The sequence below is a fragment of the Stenella coeruleoalba genome, assembly GCF_951394435.1.
Source record: "Stenella coeruleoalba genome assembly, chromosome: 15".
Classification (NCBI taxonomy): Eukaryota; Metazoa; Chordata; class Mammalia; order Artiodactyla; family Delphinidae; genus Stenella; species Stenella coeruleoalba.
In genome coordinates, this window is record NC_137161.1 from 44154728 (window position 1) to 44178663 (window position 23936).

Below are 23936 nucleotides of genomic sequence, written 5' to 3' on the forward strand. Positions count from 1 at the left end.
CTGTACAACAAATTTTGGTTAAAAGCAGAGGCAGGGGAGCTTTGGAGTCTGGGCTGAGAGCGTCTCCCACACGATGGTTGGAAGGCGTGAAATCGCCGCCTTGGTGTGGCCTGACCTGATCGTCTGGGGCTGACAGTCACGTGGCAACAGAGCACCTGGATGGGGAGAAACGGAGACGCCCCACAAATCCCCGAGGTGAGATGCATCTTCGGCAGGGTTTGGGGCGGCAGCCCTCTTGTCCCCTCCCGGGAAGCAGAGAAGTGACCGTAGATGGAGGAGCCTCTGAGGCACAGAGTCACCGTGGCTGCAATGAGGCTGGGCCCCTCCCCGCCGCCTGGCACCAGCTACCGAGGCCGAGCGCGTGCGGGGCCAGGCCTGTCCCGTCCCGTGTCAGGAACACACGTGCAGTGCACGGAGGTGGAGAGACTCCAAGGACCAGGGAATTAAGCTACCTGTATGAATCAGGAATCTTATTTCTGTAGAACCTAAATTCTAATAATGGAAATAAACTTAGACTTGCGAAACTATTTTTACAAAACATTTATTAACACATTAAAGTTTTCTGTAGAATTTCTAAAGAAACAAATTCAAGACAAAAATTATTCCGATAGGTAACAAAATAATCTATTATTTAAATTTCTTCTCATTAAGATGACTTTACCCCAAGAAACAGTTCCTTAGCCGGGCAGGTTCATTCTCCTTTCGAGAGTAAATTGTGTGTGAGTCACTGTTTTGTTCTGTGAACACAAGTCACGCTGTCACAGCTGGAGGTGGAATCACTACTGCCACCTGCAGCCCGTGTCAGCACCTGGGACGCCTTCGGCACCTTCGGTGTTGACGTCACCGTCTCATGGGGAAGAAAGTGTCCTCGGTCTTTTTCTGGCATTTCGTGCAGCTGTGTCTTCTTCCCGGACTTGCATAAAGTACCCTTCCTCTTAGAAAACGAGGAAACAGCAAGTGTAATAAATTAAATGTAAGAAAAAGAGCAACTAGTGACAATTCCCCTTCTCTTTTTACCTGGGTCACGTGTGAGTCAAAGCACTGTGCGCACGGCGACCCGCCCTCACCACTGGATCAAGAACCAGGCTGGGTAAGGCCAGCGGAATTACCAAAGGCCAGCATGAGACAGAGGTGCATTTAAAACAAGGTTGGCGGTTCCATGGTCCACTCTTAAGGCTAATCAAAGAGGAGTGTACGGAGGCTTTTGGTCCCTTTTGCTAAATTCACTCATGCTCCCGGGGGAACGTGTGCACCAGTGACTTGCCTGTGTCAGCGTCTTGACATGTTAATGAGAAATGCTGGGTTTCTGAAAATCACAGAAATTGTCAAAAGAACCTAGCAAGACTACTAGTATTCTGTGTTCTTAGATTGGCTACCACCACCTCAGTGCTACTCGTGGATAAAATAACTACACTATGTTTCAAGTGTTCTCAAGCCCCTGGCTTAATTTTTCACACCTCTTTGCAAAAACTACTATGCTGTTTTCTGCTAGTCTTTGGTAGGACAGCTTTTTAAAATTGGATTTTTAGAAATGAAACCTGTAGCCACTTCTCAGGTCATTTTATGACAGACTTCCTAGTTGCATGTGTGCCGTGAGCAGCTGCTTTACAAGTGTTCAGTTTAGTGCCTACAAACAGGGGGGCAGAGGGGGACAAGTGCAGTCATCTGTCTCTTTAGCCCCATTCCAGTGTCCCAGAGCACCTGACTGGCTTCAACAGGAAAGAAACAGCTGAAAATAAATATATGGTCCCAGTTTTACTTCAGGTTGGTAGAAAAATAGCTTTAAAGTATCAGAAATAAACTTCCACGAAGAAGCTGAGCAGTAACCCCAGCCTCAGGAATGTCAAGGTCATCAAGCATTAGGATAATTCCACCAGAATTAGGTGAGGTTATGTTAACTGCCTTGTTTGCTGATAAAGTGTGGCTGAGACCATGCAGATCAGGATTTCTAAGGGAAAGCATGAGAAATGGTTTGATAGAGACGTGCAAGTTAGCAGAAATTCAAGAAACTGCAGAAGCCATCCTTGCCCACTTCTTTGCCCACAGTTCTTCTTGACCCCTGACGAACGCTCGCGTCCAGCCCTTATGCGTGCAGGTGCAAGGCTGGGACCGCGGGGCAGGTGACCCCGTGCTCTAGTCCGTGTGAGTCAGAGAGTGGAGCTGTGTGGGCCCGCGTCCGTTTGCGGCGTCAGCTCGCTAAGCTCGTTGATGGTGGTGGCCAGCAGCGTGTCCTGGGACCCCACAGGGCCGTCCGACTTACAGGCCGGGTCCGCAGGACTGTCATCGTGCACGGCAGGCATGCTGCCCTGCACAGTGGCCAGGTTGTGAAAATGGCCATTTTCTGCAAAAGACAGCAATTTATCAGAGAGTTTGGATGGCGTGTACTCTTCATCGGGCTGCTCAGTCTTGTGCCCATCGCCATCCTTGGGAGAGCTGTCCACGATGACGAGGAAAGACTTCCATGGAGTTGTCTTATCATGGATCTGCGGACCAAACGCAGAACAGAAAGGTCACCCACTGTGTCCCTAACCAGGATCTGCAGAGCCCCCAATTCACAGCCACTCGTTACCAAGTACAACAGCCTTCTCCAACCGTCAGACACGTGTCTGCCACCGTGGTCCCTGCCAGAAAGAACTCAGCATGCCCCGGGCCCTGCTTCACCCCCGCCTTGGCCGCCCTCGCTGCAGGGGAGGGAGAGCCCCGCCTTCCCCTGGGACTCCCTTACAGACTGAGGGCCTCAGGGAAGGGGGGCGGGTGGCTCTGCTGTCCGGCAGCTGTCCGTGGGGGCCAGCCTGGCCGCTCACCGAGGTGTGCCGCCGGAGCGTGGACTTGTCGGTGAATGTCCGCCCGCACGCATTGCACATGAATGGCTTCTCCCCCGTGTGGATCCGATGGTGGCGCTGGAGCGCGTTGAGCTGTGTGAACTGCTTGCCACACTGGTCACAACAGTAGGGCCGCTCCCCTGGGAGGGAAGGGACGGAGGACACGAGAGCTACCGGCTGCTCTGGGCCGCCCGGCATCCCGAGCTGCCATGGGGAGGGCGACACGGGCACGAGCAGCCGACCGTGCAGGAGCCCCAGGGGTCCGTGGCCTCACCCACAGCTTTCCAGTCGTAAGTGACCCTGCGCGGGTGTGAGTGTTCACCAGCACGTGCAGATCATCACCCCTAATTCTAATCTCAAGGTGTTCAAGGGTTCACACGTCCACATCCATGTTCACACATTCACACCTTTCCAGTTTGTCAGAGCCAGAAACTAGACACTCAAAAAATGTTTAAATGCTATTAGGACGCACGACTTAAAGCCAAATTCCAAATAATTTTCCAGAAAATCTAAAACCTTCGGGATATTTTCTTGCCACACTGACCTCCCTTCTCTGGCAACATTCCGGCCATACCTGTGTGGACTTTGATATGCTGGTAAAGCGAATTCCGCTGAGCAAAAGTCCTGAAACAAACTTCACATTTAAAGGGTTTGGACCCAGTGTGGATCCTGTTGTGATGTTTTAAATACTCCTTGGAAGCGAAACTCTTGCCACACGTTTCACACATGAAAGGCCTCTCACCTACATGAAGACATGAGACACGAAGTTAGAAGAGACACGGGCGCTAGAACACGCGGAGTATGGGGTCCACCCTCCCAAGTGCCCTGGCAGGCAGCGCGTTCTTTTCTAGTTAAAACTGTCATAAAATATCTCTTTGTGTCCAGTGCTTGCTACCTGCTGAAAGCTGGTGTAAAATGTCCCTGGAAATCTCAGGAAAGATCCCAGTAGATAAGAATTAAAGAGCGCATTCAGCCAGCTCACGTTTTGGAAATTCAGTCATCCCAAACAAGAAAAACAGTTCGACAACTGGTCTGGTGGAACAGCTGGACTTTTTCACAGGGCTTCTGTGGGTCTCTATCAGAACAGAAGCCCCTCTTGAAGGGAGAGGAGTGTGCGGTGGACACACGGGGCTGTCCTGGAGCAGCTCCCAGCCGCCGGGGGTGGGGTCAGGGCAAGGAGGGCGTCCACCCTTCACGCTGTGCAGTTGGGGCCCTGAGGGCCCACAAACCAGACTTCTCTGTCAGGCGTGCCCCAATTTCTCAAACATCAAAACAAAACTACTGGCTTTAATAAAATCCAAATATGTTAGCATGTTCATCAAATGACCGATTCTAACTTAATCCTTCGGGGTGGCCTGACCTCCCCCGACCCCAGTCTTCCATCAGACACCAATTCTGCTCATTTTAGTCTATTAATTCATGTCATTAAGTGGCTCATCTATCTCACCATTTGAACTTGAGGCTCATAGGACAGTCAAAAGAAGTAAACATTTTTAAATGGGAGCAGAACTGGGTTAGCGTGATAAGCCCAGTACCCGACAGCTAGACTCCACACGCCCCAGGGCTCTGAACCCCAGGAGCACTGCACAAAATCAGAATAAAGAGCTTAAATGTTCTCCCTCACCTGATGAAATCGTACCACAGAAGTTCTGAAAACCTCATGATTCCCCCACCTTAACACAGCATGTAACTACTTTTATTTCTGCAGGTTTTCAATAAAGCTGGGATTCACTGTATGCTCAGTTGTGCATTTTTCAAGTCAACAGCCAAACACAGGTGTTTTTCGTAATATTCAGAGACCTTAGTCAGAAAGGCCTGGGACGGGACAGGGTGGATTTACCCATTTACTGAACCACTTCCCTGGGGTTGGACAGTCAGGTTTCTTCTAATGCTCTGTTCCTAGAGATGGCAAGAAGCGGGATAACAGCATACAGCTTTTCCCATACTCTGAGCAATTTCTTTCAGGTCATGGCCACAAGCACACAGCCCTGGAGGCAGCGGGCGGATTTTACTCATTTACTTATGCTCACTCACGAGACGGAAGAGCGTGTCAGGGCTTTAACCTAAACCACTTGGCAGATGCCAACTTCTAAATGAAGAAAACTGCAGTTTTCCTCCTACAGCCAGGAAGGACATTCAATCACGATGGAGTATTTACCTGTGTGACACCTTTTATGATAAATCAGCATGTGGTTCTGAGTGAATCTTGCACCACATTCATCACAGACAAAAGGTTTTTCCCCTGTGTGAATTCTGAAAGCACAACATTCAGAGGGTAACTCAGGATGTGTCAAAGCTCACTCTGCATTACCATCTCCTCCCTCACCTGCGGAGACGCTTTGCTCCAGGAGCCCGAATGCGAAGGACTGAAAGGCGGCGAGGCCCAGGACTCTCACCCCCAAATCAGTCTCTGCCCGAGTCAAGACCGCCACATCCCCGCCAGACGCCGAGTCCCCCCGCGTGCTGCCCCCAGGTGCAGGCACAGGCTGTGCCTCTGCAGGCTGTTTGCAACACCAAACAGCACCGTGTGGTATTTATAAAGCTCCCTCGTTGAGAAGAGTCACCCACAGACACCTTAGGAACCATGGCTGACAAAAGTACCCCGTGATCAAAATGTTTACCATCCTTTCCTAGTTTGACGTAACAGTCTAGAAAGAACTGTTATCAACACACGAAGCCAGCCGGTCCCTGGGGTGCGTGCGTAAGCACTGCACTTCAGGGCGAGGATGGAGTGGCTGTCACCATGTTTACTGAGCCTTTCCTGAGCCGGGCTATAAATGACAATAAAAGGACAAGAAACACCCAGCTCCCACCCCTGGACTGGCCCAGGATGATGGCAGATCTAGGGGAGAGTAGAAAACTGCTTTGTCTGGATTTCAAGCATAAGTACTGAGCACTGCAAGGGAATTTATTTAAAAACTGAATGTCACCCACCTACACTTCAAAAATCAGTAACTGGAGTCCCTGTCCGTCCTAATCCTGGAGCTTAGATTGGCGACAAGCACTCTCCAAGCCCAAAGAAGTGTCGCCCTGCTGAGGTCTTCAGTGGGACTCGCCACCCAGCCGGTCACAGGACTGAGTCCCAAATGAAGGGTCAGGAAGGGGGACGGGGTCGTTGGCCCCACTCGGCAAGGGTGGCAGGAGGCCTCAGCACCAGGAGCGGGAGAGGCCCCCGCGCCTGAGCGGGAGGCGCGGGTCCCCATCAGCCGGGCCCGCGCCCAGGGAGCGCCATGCCCGCATCTCTGCCTCGAGAGAGAACGCGGAGGCTCAACACAGCCCCCGACTTTGAGAGGGAGCGAACTGAAAAGTGACCCATCCCGCGAGGCAGCCACACCGGCTGCCTCCTGCACGCCCCCCACGTCTCCACGTGCGTTCTGGGGTTCGAGGCGGTCCGTGCCTACCTCAGGTGGGTCTTGAGGGCCGAGGGCTGCGAGAAGGTGGCCGGGCACTCGGTGCAGCCGTAGGGCTTGTGGCCCGTGTGCGTGCGCTCGTGCAGCCGCAGCGCCGTTTTGGAGCTCAGGCCCTTGCCGCACTGCTGGCACTGGTGCCGCTCGCCGCCGCCCTCGTGCACCTGCACCACGTGCCGCTTCACGTCCTTCTTCCTCTTGAACTTCTTGCCGCACAACTCGCACGGGAAGTGGCGCTCGCTGCTGTGCACGTGGCGCTGGTGGCCCTTCAGGTTGCAGCGGTTGGCAAAGGTCTGGCCGCAGGTGTCGCAGCGGTGGACCACCTCGGTGGCCACGCCGTGGTGGTGCCGCACGTGCTTCAGGAAGCTCTTCTCGTACAGAAAGGCCTTCTCGCAGCGCGTGCACCGGAAGCTGCTCCTCCGCCTCCCCGCGCCCTCCTCCCCCTTTTCGTCCTCATCCTCGTCCTCGTCCTCCTCCCCCTGCCCCTGCCCCGCCTTCGGCAGCACTGCTTCCGCCTCAGCCCCAGCCCCGCCGTCCTCCTCGTCTTTCGTGACTGTGACCAGCTCCTTCACCGTTCCCCCGGCGTCTGGGCTGGGCTCACGGGGGCCCCCGCGGTCCCCGGCGTCCTGCTCGGCACTCTTCTGCTGCTCTCGGAGTCGTCGAGTGTACTTCTTTTTAGGGATTTCCACGAACACCTTCCTCCCAGCCAGCCTCCCGCTAGCCCTTCTGAGCTTGGGGTAGGGGGACTTAGCGATCTCCTTTCTCTTGTCTGGCTTCTCCCTGGACTTTCTCGAGGGCAGATCTGGCAACAGGCTGTTGCCGATTCTTGCTGCTGGGGGATCCAAGGAACCCGCGACGCCGTTGGCCAGAGGGCTGTCCACAGCCACACCTGCCTGAGCATCAGGGGAGACAGCAGCAGAGACCTGGGAGCCACTGCTCCCTTCTGCCTCCTGAGACTCCGAGAAATTCTGCAACTCCAAAAGTACCGACTCTAACATCTGTTTCTTCAACTGGAAACAAGTTTCAGATAAGTCCAAACATTTCAGCTTTTCTGCCATTTCCAGCATTCGCTGCACCCGATCTTCCTCCACCTGGACCTTTGCAGTGTAGACAAACTCAAGAAAAGAAGCGAAGTCAGCCACCTGCACTTCGTCTAAGTAGACGTTAGTCCTCGAGCCGTCCGCAGTCTTCTCGTTAAGAAACACCTCCTTAAAAAACTTGCTGGTGGCTGCCAGCACCGCCTTGTGGGCCATGAATTCCTCCCGGACGCCCTGGTACTCCACGCTGACAGTCACGTCGCACAGGTGACCCAGCAGCCGGAGCTGGTGCATTTCATGCAGAAGGTTAAGCGGGGAGGACTTGGATTCCAGCAGAACTGCACCACTCTCCATGTTTCTTCTTCCCAGGAACAGCTCTGAAAACAAACCAAGAATTATTCATGCATGAGCAACCTCTGAAGTAGAAGGATTAAAAATTACGAGGATTATATCAGTTCTTTAGAGGATATAAGCTGATTAACGACCTAAACCTAACTTTTCTCATGTACAGATTCAAGTCACGCATCACTTCTTAGCATTTTTCTGAAGCCCTGATGCACCTTCATGAGATATTTGCATGAAAACAGACTAAGACTGCCCTAAAGATAAAGTGATGACTAATGAAATACATTAAAGCAGTAATTGGCTTCTCTAGGTCATTTTGTAATTTACATACAGACCCAGACCCCCAAACTAACAGAATTTATAGCAACAATAAATAACGTCTACTACTTTGATCAGGAAACCAAATAAAATATAATACATGGCGGCCACGGATGAAAGCAAACCTTGTCTACCTTTGAAAACAACCAATTAAACTACTTTATATGAAGAAAATTTCATGGAAAGTAGCCCACAATTCACAGTCATTCTCCAACCTCGTTAAATCCCTCCTACTGGAGTCACCGTCACTGCAGCGAAGCGATGCGGGGCACTGCGCCGGGGGCACAGCTGCGCTACGCCGAGCAGGGCCCTCAACACCTCCGAGCCGCAGTGGCTCCCGTGCTGGAGGCTGACAGGCCGTCATGAGGGCTGCAGCCGCGCCGGCCGTCCCGGCGACCCTCGAGCAGGCGTCACGGGGGAGGCCCTGACAAGGTCACAGGGCGGCCGGGCCGGACTCGGGCCTCCCCGCGCACCACCTTCCCGCCGCCAAGCCCGGACCGCCCGGGAATCCGTCCTCCCGGACCCGGCGCGAACGTTCCCCCCGGCGCACCCGCCTTTAGCTCCCGCATCTGCCGCCCGCCTCCAGGCTCGGCCGGGTCCCTGAAGCCGGCCTCACCTGCCCGGTCCAGCTCCTCAGCGCCCGCCGGTCGGCGGGGCAATGGCCGCAGGTGGCTGCTTCTGCCCTCGCCCGCCGACAGCTAGGCCAGCCCCGACTCCCCGGCGGCCTCCCGGCCCGCGCGTGGCCCCTGACCCCGACTCGGAACCCAGGCCTAGCGCCCTCTTCCTCGCGGGCCGCGCACACACCGCCCGGCCGCCGCCGCCGAGCTTCCGAGGACTAGGCCCCGGAACGGACAGCCTGCCCGACGGATGGGGAGGCGGGGCGCGGCGCCGGCGAAGGCGACGCCGATTGGCCGCGGTGGGCCTGGCCCCGTCCCTCGCGGGTAGGGGAGGACCTGCGCATGCACGTCCCACTGCGGAGGCCATTCGGGGAAGTTACGTGATCCGACACACGCTGCCGCCGTACGCCTGGCCGGCTGCGCAGGATTGCGTCACCCACCGCGAACCACGGTCTGCGCCTGCGCAGAGCACTGTGCCGGCGGCTCTGCGCTTCTCGCTACGCGGAGGGGGCAGGGCCGGCCCACCCCGAAAATCACGTGACCTGCGGGGCACGCACACCGTCTCACGTGGGTCCCGCCCCGGCTCCAGCCCACGGGCTGTACAGCAGGTGGGCGGGTCGCCGGATTGGGTGGAGCCCCTGGAGGAGCGGGGCGGAGAGAGAGGGCAGGGAGGTGGAGGGGCGGGGCGGCGGGACGAGGTTGCGGGAGGAGGTTGCAGCAGAGGGCGCGGCTCGGGGAGAGGGCTCGGCGCCTCCACGTGCCGCAAGAAGCGGTTGTTGGATACCCAGCGGCGCCTTGCAGAGTCGGCGGCTGTGTTCGTTCTGGGCACGCGGCAGGCAGGCAGGCAGTCAGGAACTGAACCGGAGGCCGTCTGTGCTCCGAGAGCCTCCGAGCCTCGGGCTCCGGCCGCCGCTCCCGGGTGTGTGCAAGCCGTCGGCCGTTCGCCGGCGACCCCAGGGTACGGGCCCTCGCGTCCCAGAGGCTTCACGTCGCTACTCCGAGCCTCCGTTTGTCCTCATTTCTCCCAAACGCCCAGCGGACCCTGGGCCGATCTGGTTCAGGTTATGCAGTGTAGACAACGTCCAGAAATGAGACAGATCCTCTGCGCAGTCATCATCTGGAACAGCGGTCCCCAACCCTTTTGGCACCAGGGACCGGTTTCGTGGAAGACAGGTTTTGGTGGTGGGGTGACGGTTCAGGCAGTAACGTGAGCGATGGGGAGCTGCATATGAAGCTTTGCCCGCCGCTCACCTCTTGCTGTGCGGCCAGGTTCCTAACAGGCCGTGGACCGGTAGTGGTCCACGGCCCAGGGGTTAGGGACCCCTGATCTAGAACAACCCCTCTCTTACTGTCTCAGTCATAGCCTGTAAAGCATCTGCCTGAAGCGGCTGGAATGCAGTGTGGACACGGGGAGCAGGGCCGGCGTGAGAGGGTCCAGGCAAGAAGGTCTCGGACAGCAGCCTCTTTTCAATGCTGTCAGGGGGGAAGGAAAGGGAGCATTTGAAAATAACTGTACTTACCATCCTTCAGCGTCTGTGTTTAGGGCTATAAGCGCTTCCACAGAGTGGGAGGCCTTGCCCTGATGGACCCAGTGTCACTGGTAGAAGGAGCCCGGGGCCAGGAAGCCTGGAGGCCGCGTGGCAGAAGATGGTGCTCAGCTTGCCTGGGCCTGGCTCCTCCTCGATGCAGGGCACATGCCACCCGCCCTCCCTGCCACCTATGGTGATACCTGGCACTGTGCCCACCTGACCTCCCTGGGTGTAGTCAGCACACAAGCCAGACCTTGGGGAAGTGGGTCGGCCGCTATTCACAGTGGAGCCCAAACAGGACAAAGCAGTTCTACCATCTTTCCTGCCCTACTTTCTAGCTTCTGATTTGTACAAACGCATACAATCTCTACTTTCTGCTGCAGCTAAAAAACACGGCAGGACTCTGCTGGTTCCAGAACAGCCCTGCCCTCCTCACACACCTATGGGCTCTTCCTACCTCTAGGTGCACCCAGAAGTGGATCCTGCTGTCACTCCCCATCTCAGGAGGATTTCCAGAAGCCATCTCAGTTCCTGGACGCTGGGCTCAGCCCCAGGTGCACACGCTGAATTTAGTCTTTCTCCAGCCTAGGACTCTCCTGCCCTCCCGCACTTGGGGCCCCGACTTCCTCCTGCAAAAGGATCTCCTCCCTGCAACTTCCCCCAAACTGGTCCCAAGTCTCAGGATAATAAGAACAGAATGTGCTTGATGGTTACAGAAGGTGGGTCACTACTACCCACCCCCAATTACTAGTATTAGTCACTTCTCACAAAACTCTGTGTGTGGGGGGGTAGTATTATTACCCCCATTATACAGATGAGGAGACTGAGGCACAGGGAGGTTAGCCAACTTACCCAAGATCACACAGAGAGCAAGACAGAGCCAGGGTACAACCTCCACAGCTCAGCTCTGCGCAGACCACATGCCTCCCCAGCTACAGCAAAATAGAGCTGTCTCCTGTCAGATCAAGTAAACGTCAAAAGGGAACTACAGAGGGTGTGATTATATAGCATCCTAGAAATTCCATGTCTGGTTTGCATGAGTGCAAAAGTGAACACCGAGAAGTTGTGGTTTCTAAGATGCTGGGGGGACATGGGAGGACTTCTCACAAAAGCCCAGGGATCTATGGGCTTCCCTGGTGGCGCAGTGGTTGAGAGTCTGCCTGCTGATGCAGGGGACACGGGTTCATGCCCTGGTCTGGGAAGATCCCACATGCCGCGGAGCGGCCGGGCCCGTGAGCCATGGCCACTGAGCCTGCGCGTCCGGAGCCTGTGCTCCGCAATGGGAGAGGCCACAACAGTGAGAGGCCCGTGTACCGCAAAAACAAAACAAAAAAACCATATATCCTCTTATCATGAGCATCACATTTGGATAAACTTAATCTGGCCACAAATGCTTTGAAATCAACTTTGCTTCAACACAGAATGTCAAAATAGGTGATGCACCGCTTTTTATAGGACAATTTCATATAAAACGTAACACCACTGCAGTCTTACTTTGTCACTAACAAGGATCCTAAGTGTTTAAAAGAGCACACGAAGTATTTAGAATGTGCTAGAAGTCCAAGTAGACGTAGAAGCAGCATATGTGGAAAAGAGCAGCCAGGATTCTGTGTTCTGCCCAAGTTAGTTAGCGTTCAGTGCTGAAAGGACTTCTTTATTTAGGGTCATAATAGCTTTAGTGATTGACCAAGTGAAGAAACTGGATATGATTATTTTAAGTTTTATCTTCAGTTCCCTTTAGAAATGCTACCTGATCAGGTTCCAAGGTAGGAAGTACATCAGGCTATTCAAAGAAGCTTTGGAAAACAAGAAAAAAAAACACCAACCGCCCAATGCAAAACTAACAAAGAACAAAGACAACTCACATACGTGTACACATGGCAGAGACAAGAGAATACTATAAAAAGCAGTGATAAACCAATGAATACAACAAATTGACCCGAAGTTAAACATAACCTGTGATGTTGCAGAAGTTTGCATGGGAAATGCAGTCTCAGGAGCAGCTGGAATAGATGTTTATCTCCAAGTAATGCCCTGTAGCCATCCTGAGGAAGTGGAGTGAACAACTTTCAGGTAATTATGTTAGTGAAAATTTGGAAACCATCTACTCGCCCAAAAGGAGACAACTGAATAATTTATAATATATCCATGCACATTTTAAAAAATGTTTAATGGAACTTGTGGTAATCATTCCACAATGTATATGTTTATCAAATCATCATGTACACTTTAAAGATGGACAATTTGTCAATTATACTTAAAGCTGGAAAAATGTTGAATTGTTTGATGCAATGCTCACTATATTATAATGAATAAAGAAGGTACGCTATTTTACCCAGGAAATGATCTGATTTAAAAGCAAATCTGTAGAACCAGACCGGAAAGAACTCGCCACATCAAATTCTAAACTGCCCAAGGAGGGGTGGAGAAGCTGTGCCCCGCCCACCCGACGCTGAGGAGGGGCGGGGCTGGGGCCTCAGATTCCGAGGCACTCAATGCCCACCGGCTGTCATAATCTCAGATTGTCACAGTCAATCTTCCGATTGGTCCTGGGCCGTCGCCTGATGATGATGTCAGCCGCCTTGCGTGCGCGCGCAAGCGCGCCTTAGTGGCCGGCGGATGCACGGAGGCGGCTCTTACGTCCAGGCCTCGGGCTGATGGTCGCACGGTTTGGGTGGGTCAGCCCGGCCTTCCCTCCAACCCTCTGGGCGGCGTCGCGGCGGCAGGGCGGGCGAGGTTTTCTTGCGCGGTCTCGGCTGTGCGGTGCACTGCGAGGTCAGGTTCCGGTGGGTCAGGCCAAGCGTATTAGGGCAGCTGGGGCTCCATCAAGAGTCTGAGTTCGGGCACGTCTTCACCTGCCTTCAAGTTGGGCAAAATATCCGGACTTTACACTAACTTCTCACAAGCCTAGGTGGTGATTTTTAAATGTTTAAAAACATCCATTTTTGCGAGAACTCAGGATGTTTCAAAGCAGCATCTACTTGGAGACGTCACTGGTCAGGTCAGGCACAGGTTGGCCACTCTGTGGGGGAAAAGGCCACTCCTCGAGGTGCCCACAACTTGAATACCCCTTACTTCTGGCAGCGAAAACAGAGTCCTGATTCTTAAGTGAGCTTTTAATTTAAAAAACAAGATGGGCGCACTGTATAAAAAATGAAGTCCAAGGACATGCGGCAGCAAATGCCTTGTCTCCACGTTAAAACCCTAGAACCCAATCCCTAAGGGCAGCTGTCCTTACGTTTTTGCCAATCCTTCCAGAAGCTCCGTGCAAACAGAGCAAGCCTATATGGAATCTTTAAAAACAAAAACAAAAACACAAAGCAGTTTCCTCATCTGTAAAATGAGGTTGAAAATGGTGCGAAGTACCTTTAGCAGTTCTTGGGATGTTGTTCTCGCTGCCTGTGACAACTGTTGTCAATATTCCACAAAGTGTTTGAACTTCGCTTTCTGACTACCAAAGAAACTCAGAGGTTGTTTCATATTCGTATCACGGACAGGTCTGCCTCTTCTTTTCAAGCCCCCTTCTGAGGGGCTGCGAGCCCCTGCTGTGCTGAAGTGCAGGCCTGAATGCTAGCTTTTAACGATCTTTCTTTGCGCTATAGAAGGTCCCGGTTCTGAAATTCTGAATAAAACTACAACAGGCTTGTGTGTTTGGGGTTGGCTGGGGGAGTGTTTGAGGGAGGGGACACCTGGTGGGAGGGGAGGGCCCAGTTGCCTTGGCTGGGTCTGCAGGAGAGGAGCGCAAGAAGAGCTGCAGCAGGCGTGCACACACACATACGTGCACACCATTCCTCAGAGAGACCGTGAAATAGCTCATCTTCAGGCTAAAGCAGGAGATTCAGGTTAAAGCCTTGTCCTTTCCCCTCCCACCTGGCCTTAGTTAGAAGGCAATGTTCACACTTCATACAAGTCACGGTAGATAAGCCGACTGACCCATCCCCTGTCACACCTGCCTCTCCGAACCGGGAGGCCACAACTCAACAGTAATTGCAAGACCGCAAGCAGGACGGTGGCAGAGGACAGGCAGGGAGTGTCTTCATGTCTGGATCCAAGTTGCATCTATATTTACTTTAGGGTGGTTTTCCCGGAGAAGTTTCAAGCCCATCTTGTGCCTCATTTCAAGGAGGAAGCAGGTGAGATCCTGATGTAAGCAGCTTTTGGCAGGAAAGAGCTCTCCGAAGGGGCACCCTTTTGTCTTGTCACTTTAGCAAAGCTATATTGTCACTAACCTTAAACTAGGCGCCCCCATGTTCTACTCATCTCCTGCCCTAGCACACCTATCGAATTCTGATCACACAGTACCTTGCCTAACCTGTTGGTTCTTTCCGTAGATCAAAGAAATAAAAAAGAAGAATAATTAACAGGTGTGCAGATCTATTCCCTAACTTCCCCTCAGTAATGGCATAAATAAACTGTGAACAAGACAGCATCTAAAGAAAAGATCACGCTGGGAATCTCCTGGTGGTCCAGTGGTTAGGACTTGGCACTTTCACTGCCGGGGCCTGGGTTACATTCCTGATCGAGGAGCTAAGATCCTGCCAGCTGCATGGTGTGGCCAAAAAATTTTTTTAAATAAAAAATAAAGATCATGGGAGTTGACAAGCCTGCACACTGTGGGAGATGGCTACGAGTCTGATACCCTAGCTCCATGATTAACTGACATCACGTCCCCTTTTCTCTTTAAAACTTTCATGGCAGGGACTTCCCTGGTGGTGCAGTGGTTAAGAATCCGCCTGCCAATGCAGGGGACACGGGTTTGATCCCTGGTCCAGGAAGATCCCACATGCCGCAGAGCAACTAAGCCCATGTGCCACAACTACTGAGCCTGCGCTCTAGAGCTGGCGTGATACAACTACTGAGCCCACGTGCCACAACTACTGAAGCCCATGCACCTAGAGCCCGTGCTCCACAAAAAGAGAAGCCACTGTGATGAGAAGCCTGTGCACCGCATCGAAGAGTAGCCCCCGCTCGCTGCAACTAGAGAAAGCCCACGCACAGCAACGAAGACCCAACACAGCAAAAAAATAAGTAAATAAAAAATAAATTAATTTAAAAAGAAGAATTTAAAAAAAAAACCTTTCATGGCAGAGCAGCATCTTTAGAGGTGGATTTCCAGGACACGAGTCTGCCTTCTCTCCAGATTGCCATCTTTCTGATCAAAACAACATTTTCCGGGGCTTCCCTGGTGGTGCAGTGGTTGAGAGTCCGCCTGCCGATGCAGGGGACACGGGTTTGTGCCCTGGTCCGGGAGGATCCCACATGCCACGGAGCGGCTGCGCCCGTGAGCCATGGCCGCTGAGCCTGCGCGTCCAGAGCCTGTGCTCCGCAACAGGCGAGGCCACAACAGTGAGAGGCCCGCGTACCGCAAAAAAAAAAAAAAATTCCATTTCTACCAACACTTCCCTCTCGAGTATTGATTTTCAAGCATTGAGCATCTGGAGCTGAGTTCAGTAACACTGATGTGCTTGGGAAATCGAGGAACATCTGGCCTCGCCTCCTGATGGGCAGGACAAAATTCTCTCCTTAGGAGACGGCAGCGGGGATCTGTGCTTCATGTCAACCTGGTCAGTTCTGAGGCCCATTCCGGCTAAGAAGGGGCATGTGTCCCCTCTGTCGCCTGGGCCTGCGCCTAGGCCCCGGCCACACTCATTTCCGGGTTCCCAGCCACCTGTCTCCAGACCAGCATTCCTCTTTATCTCTGCACCAGTACAGTAGGGACCAAGCACCATGGCTATTCAAGTTGAAATTAACTAGAATAAAGTATAAACCCAGTGCCCCAGTCACACGAGCCACACTTCAAGTGGCTGGGGGTCATGTCCGCTCACCAGGCCCAGTGGGACAGCCTGATGCCCTCCTGCTCCCAGCACTAATGGGCCCACCCCACTCCGCTCCTCGCCTATTTCTAGAAGCCACCATACTGTTTAGAGTTTACTAGTCTGTGGCAGAAATTGGGCTGAGGGTAGGGTAACCAGCTAGTTCCGGTTTTCCTGGGACTTTCTTGATCATAGCATTGACGGCCTCATCTGGGAAGCCCCAGTCCTGGGCAAAGCAGGGTGCTCGGTCCACCCACAGAGTAAGTGATGTCTGACCGAGCTCTCAGTGGGATGGGGTCAGAGGGCAGTTCATGCCCTTCGGTGGGGACACCCTGATGACACGTGCTCACTTGTAGATAAGACAGTCCTGCATTAACCTAAATACCCCCGAAGCCTCAAGTGTTAGAAGGCTCTGCACCTGGACCCCCACAGTCGGGCTGGAGCCCCTCTGGCCCCCTGTGCCCACCTCCATCACCCCTGAGTTTCTCAGTCATTAGCCTTTGGAAGGGAGCATTCTGTAAGAGGAGTTGGCTGTCACTGAACCTGGGATCTTTTCTCTCCTGGGGCACTTGAGTGGGTTTTCTGAGGCCCCCAACACTGCTGAGATCTGGCCTTGGAGGATGGACCTCCTGCTCTGGGGGGGTTCTTGCTCCCCTAGCAACTCTATGAACCCTGAGGACCATGTCCGCCTTCCTCTTAGCCTCTCCCAGGGGCCCAATCACCCAGCGCCTGAGACAATCCCCAGGCAGGGCTCCGGGCTCAGGCCCGCATCTCAGCCAGGGAAACTGACCAGGGCTTGCCCTGAAGTACAAGCTGCCCCCCGTACAGCAGCCTCTGTCCTGCCTCCTGCCCTGTTCCTGTCCCACCAGCTCTCAGTCCAATCCCCAGGGTCAGGGCCCTTTGCTCTATCAGAGGGGAGTGAGATCCTTCTCGACACAGCAGCAATGTCCACCTTGCCCAGCCATCCCCAGCGGACGCCACGGCCCCAGGGTAGAGGTCCCTGCTATCTGTGCAAATTCCCCCATTCTTAATCCTAACCCACACCCCTAGCCCAACCTTTTGTCACAGATTTACCCGGGGAAGCCATGTGTCCACAAGATCTCATCTATTAATCAAAGGATGATGGAAACTTCTAGTTTTCTTCTCTTTCTTTACTTTGGAGAAATGCAGTTAGGGTTGGTCCTCAGGGTCAATAAAACCAGCATCCAATTCTGATGCCCCCCAGTCCCACCTCAGTACTTCTTCCTCTTGAAAGCAGTTCTCCTCCTTCTCTTTGTAAGGGAGTAGTCAATGTAGCTGCTTCACTTACAAGCAATTATTAGCTAACTCCAGGTATCTCACCTGTTCTCATCCATGTGACTCCCAGCGCAGGTGCTAAGGGAGGGCCCAGCACCTCTTTAGGGGATTCTAATGTGCTCTAAAGTGTCTTAATGGACAGCTAGGTTGTTTTTGTAAAATGCCAACGCCAGCCCCACCCTCAGATATTCACAAGTATTTGGTCCGGGATGTGCAGCCTGGTGATTTTTCAAAGTGTCCCAACGATTCCTGTGTGTGCAGGCTGGGAGCCCGGCTCCTGTACACCTGTGTGCACACCTGTGCCTGGGGCGGGTGCTCGGCCCTGGACCTCAGCCTCTACAGTGCCTTCTGCTGTGCCTTCTGCTGAGCTTGTTGCCTTTAACCCTCCTTCTCTTGCTCCCCCTCCCCAAAACCTACCAAACACATCAGGCGAGGGGAAAAGAAGCAACGTTCGTATTATCATTTTATTCGTCAGAATTTCCAGAGACAGGGTCTCTACTGGGCAAGTAGAAAAATAGAGAATTTTACTACTTTGAAAAGGCAGCTATGACAAACAAGTGTACGCCGAGAAAAGCGCCCCTGGGACTCGAGGGAGCGCAGGGTTCAGTCTGGGGGTGTCTCCCCACGCCACTAGCAGGCCCAGTCCTGGAACCGGAAGCAGTCACTGGCAATCTTCCACACCGTGTTGCTGGGCGAGGCCTGGGCTGTCAGGATGAAGTTCTGGTTGAAGTCCCGCTGTTTGTTGCCCTCAAACTTCACTGTCCCACAGATCACCACGAGGACCGTGGTCTGGCTTGGGGTGGCTTCATCGTGAACGGGCTGGCAGTCTACCACGTTGATTTGGAACTCACTGGAAGGCAGCATCTCAAAAAACTCACTCAAGGACTCTTGTCCCGAAACGGCGTTGCCGTTCCACACCAAGGTGGCCGTGCCCATGTACAGGCGGGACAGCAGCCGCCGCCTCTTGTCCATGGTGGTGTAGTACACGTTCACGAACTCCTCAGCGGCACGGCAGGCTTGGTCCACATAGGTCTTGAAGTCCACGGACGCCATCTCTGGCCCCGCTGAGGAAGGCCTCCACCCAGGTGCTTCCTGTACCTGGGGGAGCCGGGCTGTGGGGCAGGAAGGTGAAAGAGACCCTGTGTGAATGCCATTGCCCATCCTGCCGGACAAATGAATATCCTCCTCCTCTGGTGGCGGCAGAACAGCTACACATGGTGGAGAGATGATTCTAGGCGCACACTGGTGCTGACACCTGGTCTGACTAGGCCTCAGTTCACTCACTTTAAACGGGACCATCCCCAGCTGTTCACAACTGCAGTGTTGGATGAAAAGAAGCCGTGTACACCACGTGCTTAGTTAAAAAGCCTGAGACCCACGTGGTCCGCAGTGGTAGCTATTACTATGAATTTTAACGGTTTCGTTTTATAAGCTGTAGTACAACTGACAGTGGAAGGCCGCTTTTTTCTGGAAGCATGGAACAGCTGTGACTGCCCTAGAGAAGCGGGTAAAGGGACTTTCCTGGCGGTCCATTGGTAAGGGCTCCAAGCTTCCAATGCAGGGGGCACGGGTTCAATCCCTGGTCGGGGAACTAAAATCTCACATGCCACGCGGTGCAGCCAAAAAAAAATTAGAGAAGCGGGTAAAGACGCTGCACCCTGGGGAAGGGAACGGTGGCCCTCAGCTCACCCACAGGGTCTGTGAAGGAGGAGGTAGGTTTCCTAAGAGGGTAAGAGAGCAAATGCCATGAGGACAGGACGGGACCAACATGGTGGCTACAGTCCTCATGACGGGCTCTAAGAAGCTAAGCTGGTGCCAAGCTCCTGAGAGCACAGGGGAGCCCCGTGAGCCGAGGAAAGACAGGCCAGATGGAAGAAATTCTACAGGGTGCGGGGTGGTGGCAGCAAGTTAGAATTTCAACTGTAGGCGCAATGTCACATTTCCTTAAAGAAAGGTCCAAAAGCACAAAGAAAAATTATTATTACCTTTTTTCAGGGTATGGTACAACTATTATAGCTGTATTCCTTTTTGCACGATTAAAATATTTCACTAAACAAAAATCCAACAGAGGACATTACTAATATAGTGGATGGGTTTAGATTTACAAACTTAAATACTGAGTATTTCTTTTAATTTCAACAAACTTAAAAAAAAAAATCATCTTATGAAAGGGATAAAAGATCCCAGGCAGGGTTGGGAAGGAGTCAGGCACTCTTAAGGGCGGAGGAAGGTGTAGGCCTGAGCCTCCAGGAGAGAACTAGCCAGGCTGGGCCGGAGCTCCCATCTAGAAAGCAGCGCTGGGTGCCGAGCGCTGATGCGGGGTCCTGTCACCCCCTCGGGGACCTCAAGTCCAGCCTCCCAAACACTCACTCCAAGCTCCTATTTCCCAGTGTTTTACATTCGTACACCACGTCCTTTAATGGTCACCGAGAACGGATGAGGGTGTTACTATAACAACTTCGCTAATGAGAAAAGAAAACTTACGTGTGGATGGAGGTCACACCCCTGATTTGTCACTACAAGAACTTGTTGCCGGTACGACGCGGTCCTCTCACTGGCTCCTGCCCTTCTGGGGTCCAGTCTGGGGCTCAAGGTTCCGGGATAGCCAGTTTGTCATTTCCCGCTGTGGGCCCGTCTCCCTCGCTGGACTCCCCATCAACCGGCGTCCACGCGATTCCCCAGCACCTCGGGCCTCCGCCTCCCGAACGCAGCTCAACCAGCTGCCCGCCCGGGCGTCCGCAGGGAGGGAGGTCGTTCCTGCGGGGCTGCGACCGGCCCAAGACCCGCTGCGGGACCAGCCGGCATCCCCACCACGCGGGGGCCACCTACCTGCGCTGGGGGGTACCGACCTACGCGGGGGTCACCTACTTAAGCAGGGGGTACTTACCTGCACGGGGTCACCTACCTGAGCAGAGATCACCTACCTGCGCTGGGAGGGGATCACTTAACTGAGTCGGGGGCACCTACCTGCGGGGGTCACCTACCTAAGCGGGGGTCAGCCATATGCGCGGGGGTCACCTACTTGAGCATGGGGCACTCACCTGCACGGGGTTACCTACCTGCCCGAAGGGCACCTACCTGCGCTGGGTGGGGGGTCACCTACCTGAGTGGGGGGCACCGACCTGCGTGGGGCACCTACCTGCGCGGAAGTGACAGCGGGGCGGCGGCCCTAGTCAGCACCGGACAGCGTGGGCCTCAGTCAGCCGGGTAGGCGTGGGCGAAACGACCCGGGTCGGCGCAGGTCGGCGTGGGCGGCTCCGGTCACGCGGGCCGCGGCACAACGGACTTTTGGGCCGGGCCCGCCGAAGCTCCGCGCTCCTCCGCTGCTCGCCCGAAGCGGCCCAGGAAGAGCCGCCTCCAACGAACCCCTTCCTCCCAGCAACCGCCTGGTCCGGTCGGCGCCTCCGCAGGCTCCCGCGCGCGGCCCCCCAGTCCGCGCAGACGCGAATGCCCGGCCTCCGCCCCCGCCCCGTGACGGGCAGCTGTGCCAGCCAGTGGGACGGCGGACCGCAGGCTAGCCCCGCCCATATGTGGCAGAGACGAGGCGGCTTCCGGGAGAGACGCTTTCCCAGAAGACCACGGAAAATCCACGCTCGAGTCTTCATTGGTCAATCTGGGTCACAGACTCCGGCCCGACGTTAGGTAGGGCCTCTGATTGGACGAAGCTTCGCAAGTCCCGTCCCCGACTCTCGGGGCGGGGCTGTCTCGAGGCTGCGCGAAAGCCGCCGGGCATGAGAAGTTTATTGATGCCGTCGCGTTTTCAGGGTGTGTGCGTTCACCCCAACTTGGCTACGCTAGGGCGCACCTTTGTCTGCTTTCCTAAGGGAAAGCTTGCTCTCAGTGTTCAGGACAAGTTTAGAAACTGGGTGGGCTCTTCCATATAGGCGACCCCTCCGCCCCCAATGAAAAGTGTGGATTATAAACAAATAAGTTGCAGGCTAAGTAGAAAGGTGAATTGAACTCGCATCTTTGGAGACGTATTCACACTTTACAAAGCCCGAGCCAGTGAAATTGGAGTTTAATGTACAAAACTCCGAATCTCTAGAATGAAAATGAGAGTTGACCTGCATGTCCACTGGGTTGGATGTCGCACTGCTTTTAAGTTTCCTTATGTTTCCCATGTAAGCCCTTGTCATTTCATTCTCATAGCTTCGGGGGAGGTATCATTATTCCTGATTTTATAGACGAGAAGGCCGAGAGACAGAAATTAGATGACAGCCTGGAGTCACAGAGCCACTTCAGTCCTAGAAAAGCTGGTTAGGAGGACATTAATCCAGCGCTAAGTTCTGGTGAAAACACAAGGCTTTAAGCCTGAGAGGCAGCAGAGCCAGCAGCGGGAGGATGGGAGGGCAGGAAGCTTTCAGATTTGTGTCTCCAGCATCTAAATTGTGCCTGACCCACAGCAAGGGCGCGATAAGTACTGTTTGAATGAACAGACAGGGCTGGGTTCAATTCATTGCTCCACAACATTCTAGTTGTGATGACTCCTCTCTAACATTTAATCCATTGCTCTTGGAAGCAAGCCTGTTTTTTACTCCCCCTGTGCTTCTTGAGTTTGGGAGGTTAGAGACACCGCTGGCTCCAAGGGCACAATTCTGGAGTGGTGGGATGCCTGGTTAGGGCCACTGAGCCTAGAGGAGTTTGCCAGGGGATTTTGGAAAAGATGATGTTTGTCTTTCTCCTGGACATGTGATGTGTGCTGCTGCAGGCATCTTGCCACGCTGAGCGGGGCGCCCTTGTACCATGAGGCAGACCGGAGAGATGGGGAGAAATCAAGAGTTTGATGACTGTTGGGAACCAAATCAACTCTGAAGTTTAGACTTTCTAATTTCAAGAGCCAGTAAATTCCCTTTATTTTTTAATACTATTAAAAATTGGGCATAAACAAACGTATTTGTAAGTTAATTAGTGTACTAGCAGAGTGATTGTGCAAGTGAGTTAACCTACCTGAGGCTCAGTGCCTCACCTGTAGAAGAGGGATAGTAATGCCGTCATTTCCTCCGGTTGATGTGAGGAGCTAACGGAGGAGGCTGTGGTCAGCCCTTAGCCCAGGGCCGAGCACAAAGCAAGCATCCAGGAAACGCTGGTGTATTTTGACATTTTGCATCGACAGCAGCTTCCTTATTTGCCAACAATCCTTCCAACACCTGGCTTTTAAACTTGGGACAAGTGTACTGACAAATTGGTAGGATTTGTCACCAAACCACATGGGCGCCTTCTGGAAGATGAGCCTGGTTTGAGCAGCTGTGGAACCAATGGCCCATTTGCCTCGTGGAGTCTCTCCAGGGAGGAAGGACACCGCTGATCAGACACACTGAGCTGCTGGCAGCTCTGAAGACTGGGATCTTTGGGTCTGTAAACACAGGGCCGAGCTTTCCGAGTTGTCAGCGTAGTTCTCTGGTGCAGCATCTGATGACGTTTGTTTGCTGCGAGAGGCTGTGTGACTTGGAGCTGATCTCCGGGGGTCTACGGTGATGGCTGGGCAGTTGTCCCTCCAACACGTTGCCTCCAAAACAATCATGTGTTGTTTTTTCCCCTGCCCTAGAGGAATCATCTGAGCTGCTGCTGGACCAGGGTGAGCTGGGGCTGCATGTCTGGAAGGTCACTTGGGACGAGACTTTTAGGGAGATTCTGGGAAGGCAGGGAGAATGGAGGCTCGTTAGCTTAGAAGCTGAGCTGTGGCCGGAGCCCAGAGGGGAGATGTGAGCAAGAGAGAGGGAGGGACGGAGAAGGGCAGCTGGAGTGAGGTACGTGTGCACACACCTACACACTCACACACACACACACTCACACACGCACGTACACACACCCCAGAGAGGAAGCAGCTGAGCTTCCCCGGTAGCCAGCAGTGGGGCAGGGGGCTGCCTTGGAAATAGGCCCTCCAGTCCTGGTCGGGCTGCCAGTGCTGGTGTGGCTCAGGGCAGAAATGGGCCTCCCTGCCAAGCCCTGCCCCGATGGATCTCAGATTCCAGAGCAAATAACTGGGCGTCGCCTGGTTCTGCACCGAGGCTCCCGTGGTCAGTTGTGCAGCACCCTCGGAGCCCCGCTGAGGCCCTGTCCTGAGGCCCCAGGAGAGCCTCCAGCCCAGGATCTCCCTTTTTAACTTACACCTGTATGACCTGGGTGGGCCACTTGCTGTTAAAGGGACCCTGAAGACCCCACCAGGTCTTCCACTGGGACACGGCCTCGAGGAACTGCTCGCACGGCTCCCTCCTCATCTCTAAAATCAAGCCCTGAGAGGGAGGTTTGTTCATCTGCAGCCAGAGCCAGGGTCCCGGGGGCTGGAACACCCCTCCCCGCTTTGAGACTAGCACGTTCTTGTGGGAGCAGGGGAGGTGGGAGCCACAGCAATGCGGACGGTGTGGGTGGGGTGCGCCGGCTCTGGAGCAGTGACCAGAACAAGGAGAGGCAGTGGACGATATGATCCCAAGGGTCTGCGTTCCCAGCAGGGAAAGTGTCACCAGGGGGACCAGACAGAGTCCCGTGAGCACAGCTCCTTCCAGCAGCACCACCCACATTTGCCCTGTGAGCTTTCCCACCCTGCTTCAGTGTTTCCCACTTGGCTGATAGATCATAGCCGGGCTGGCCCGAGCCTCGTTTCTCTTAAGGGTGACGTGGCCCCTGTCTGCTCCAGTCGGTGCCTCGCTGACTGAACTCTCAGGGCCATCTGATTTCTCTGCTTCTCGGCAGCATCCCTGAATGTTGCGTATGAATTGCTGGCGTGTGGCAGATCCAGAGCAGGGATTCAGTGC

The 23936-nt window shown here is 54.0% G+C and overlaps 2 protein-coding genes across 4 annotated transcripts; both read right to left on the bottom strand.

Annotated features, from left to right (window-relative positions):
* Positions 1–568: 568 nt before the first annotated feature.
* Positions 569–8849, bottom strand: GZF1 (GDNF inducible zinc finger protein 1). The gene is made up of 6 exons (XM_079945440.1): positions 8546–8849; positions 6224–7643; positions 4981–5075; positions 3397–3564; positions 2805–2962; positions 569–2483 (listed from the first exon to the last, which is right to left on the bottom strand). The coding sequence occupies exons 2-6, from the start codon at positions 7618–7620 to the stop codon at positions 2148–2150; spliced, it is 2154 nt and encodes a 717-aa protein (XP_079801566.1). The 5' UTR covers positions 7621–7643; positions 8546–8849; the 3' UTR covers positions 569–2147.
* An 8616-nt stretch (positions 8850–17465) lies between these two features.
* NXT1 (nuclear transport factor 2 like export factor 1) lies at positions 17466–20981 on the bottom strand. Of its 3 annotated transcripts, none has more exons than XM_079946182.1 (2): positions 20324–20981; positions 17466–18296 (listed from the first exon to the last, which is right to left on the bottom strand). In XM_079946182.1, exon 2 carries the CDS (start codon positions 18235–18237, stop codon positions 17815–17817), a length of 423 nt encoding a protein of 140 aa, XP_079802308.1. In that variant the 5' UTR covers positions 18238–18296; positions 20324–20981; the 3' UTR covers positions 17466–17814. The 3 variants fall into 3 exon arrangements, with proteins under 3 accessions (XP_079802308.1, XP_079802309.1, XP_079802307.1); XM_079946183.1 differs by having other exon boundaries at positions 19669–20981; XM_079946181.1 differs by lacking the exon at positions 20324–20981 and adding an exon at positions 19463–19637 and having other exon boundaries at positions 17466–19428.
* Positions 20982–23936: the final 2955 nt, after the last annotated feature.

Coding starts and splice junctions, on each gene's coding strand:
- NXT1 (XM_079946181.1), bottom strand. CDS start 18,483: ATGGTCCCGTTTAAAGTGAGTGAACTGAGGCCTAGTCAGACCAGGTGT.
- GZF1 (XM_079945440.1), bottom strand. CDS start 7,620: ATGGAGAGTGGTGCAGTTCTGCTGGAATCCAAGTCCTCCCCGCTTAAC. Junction 5,076..6,223: donor GCCCTCAAGACCCACCTGAG/GTAGGCACGGAC, acceptor TTGTGCTTTCAG/AATTCACACAGGGGAAAAAC. Junction 3,565..4,980: donor TCATAAAAGGTGTCACACAG/GTAAATACTCCA, acceptor GTCTTCATGTAG/GTGAGAGGCCTTTCATGTGT.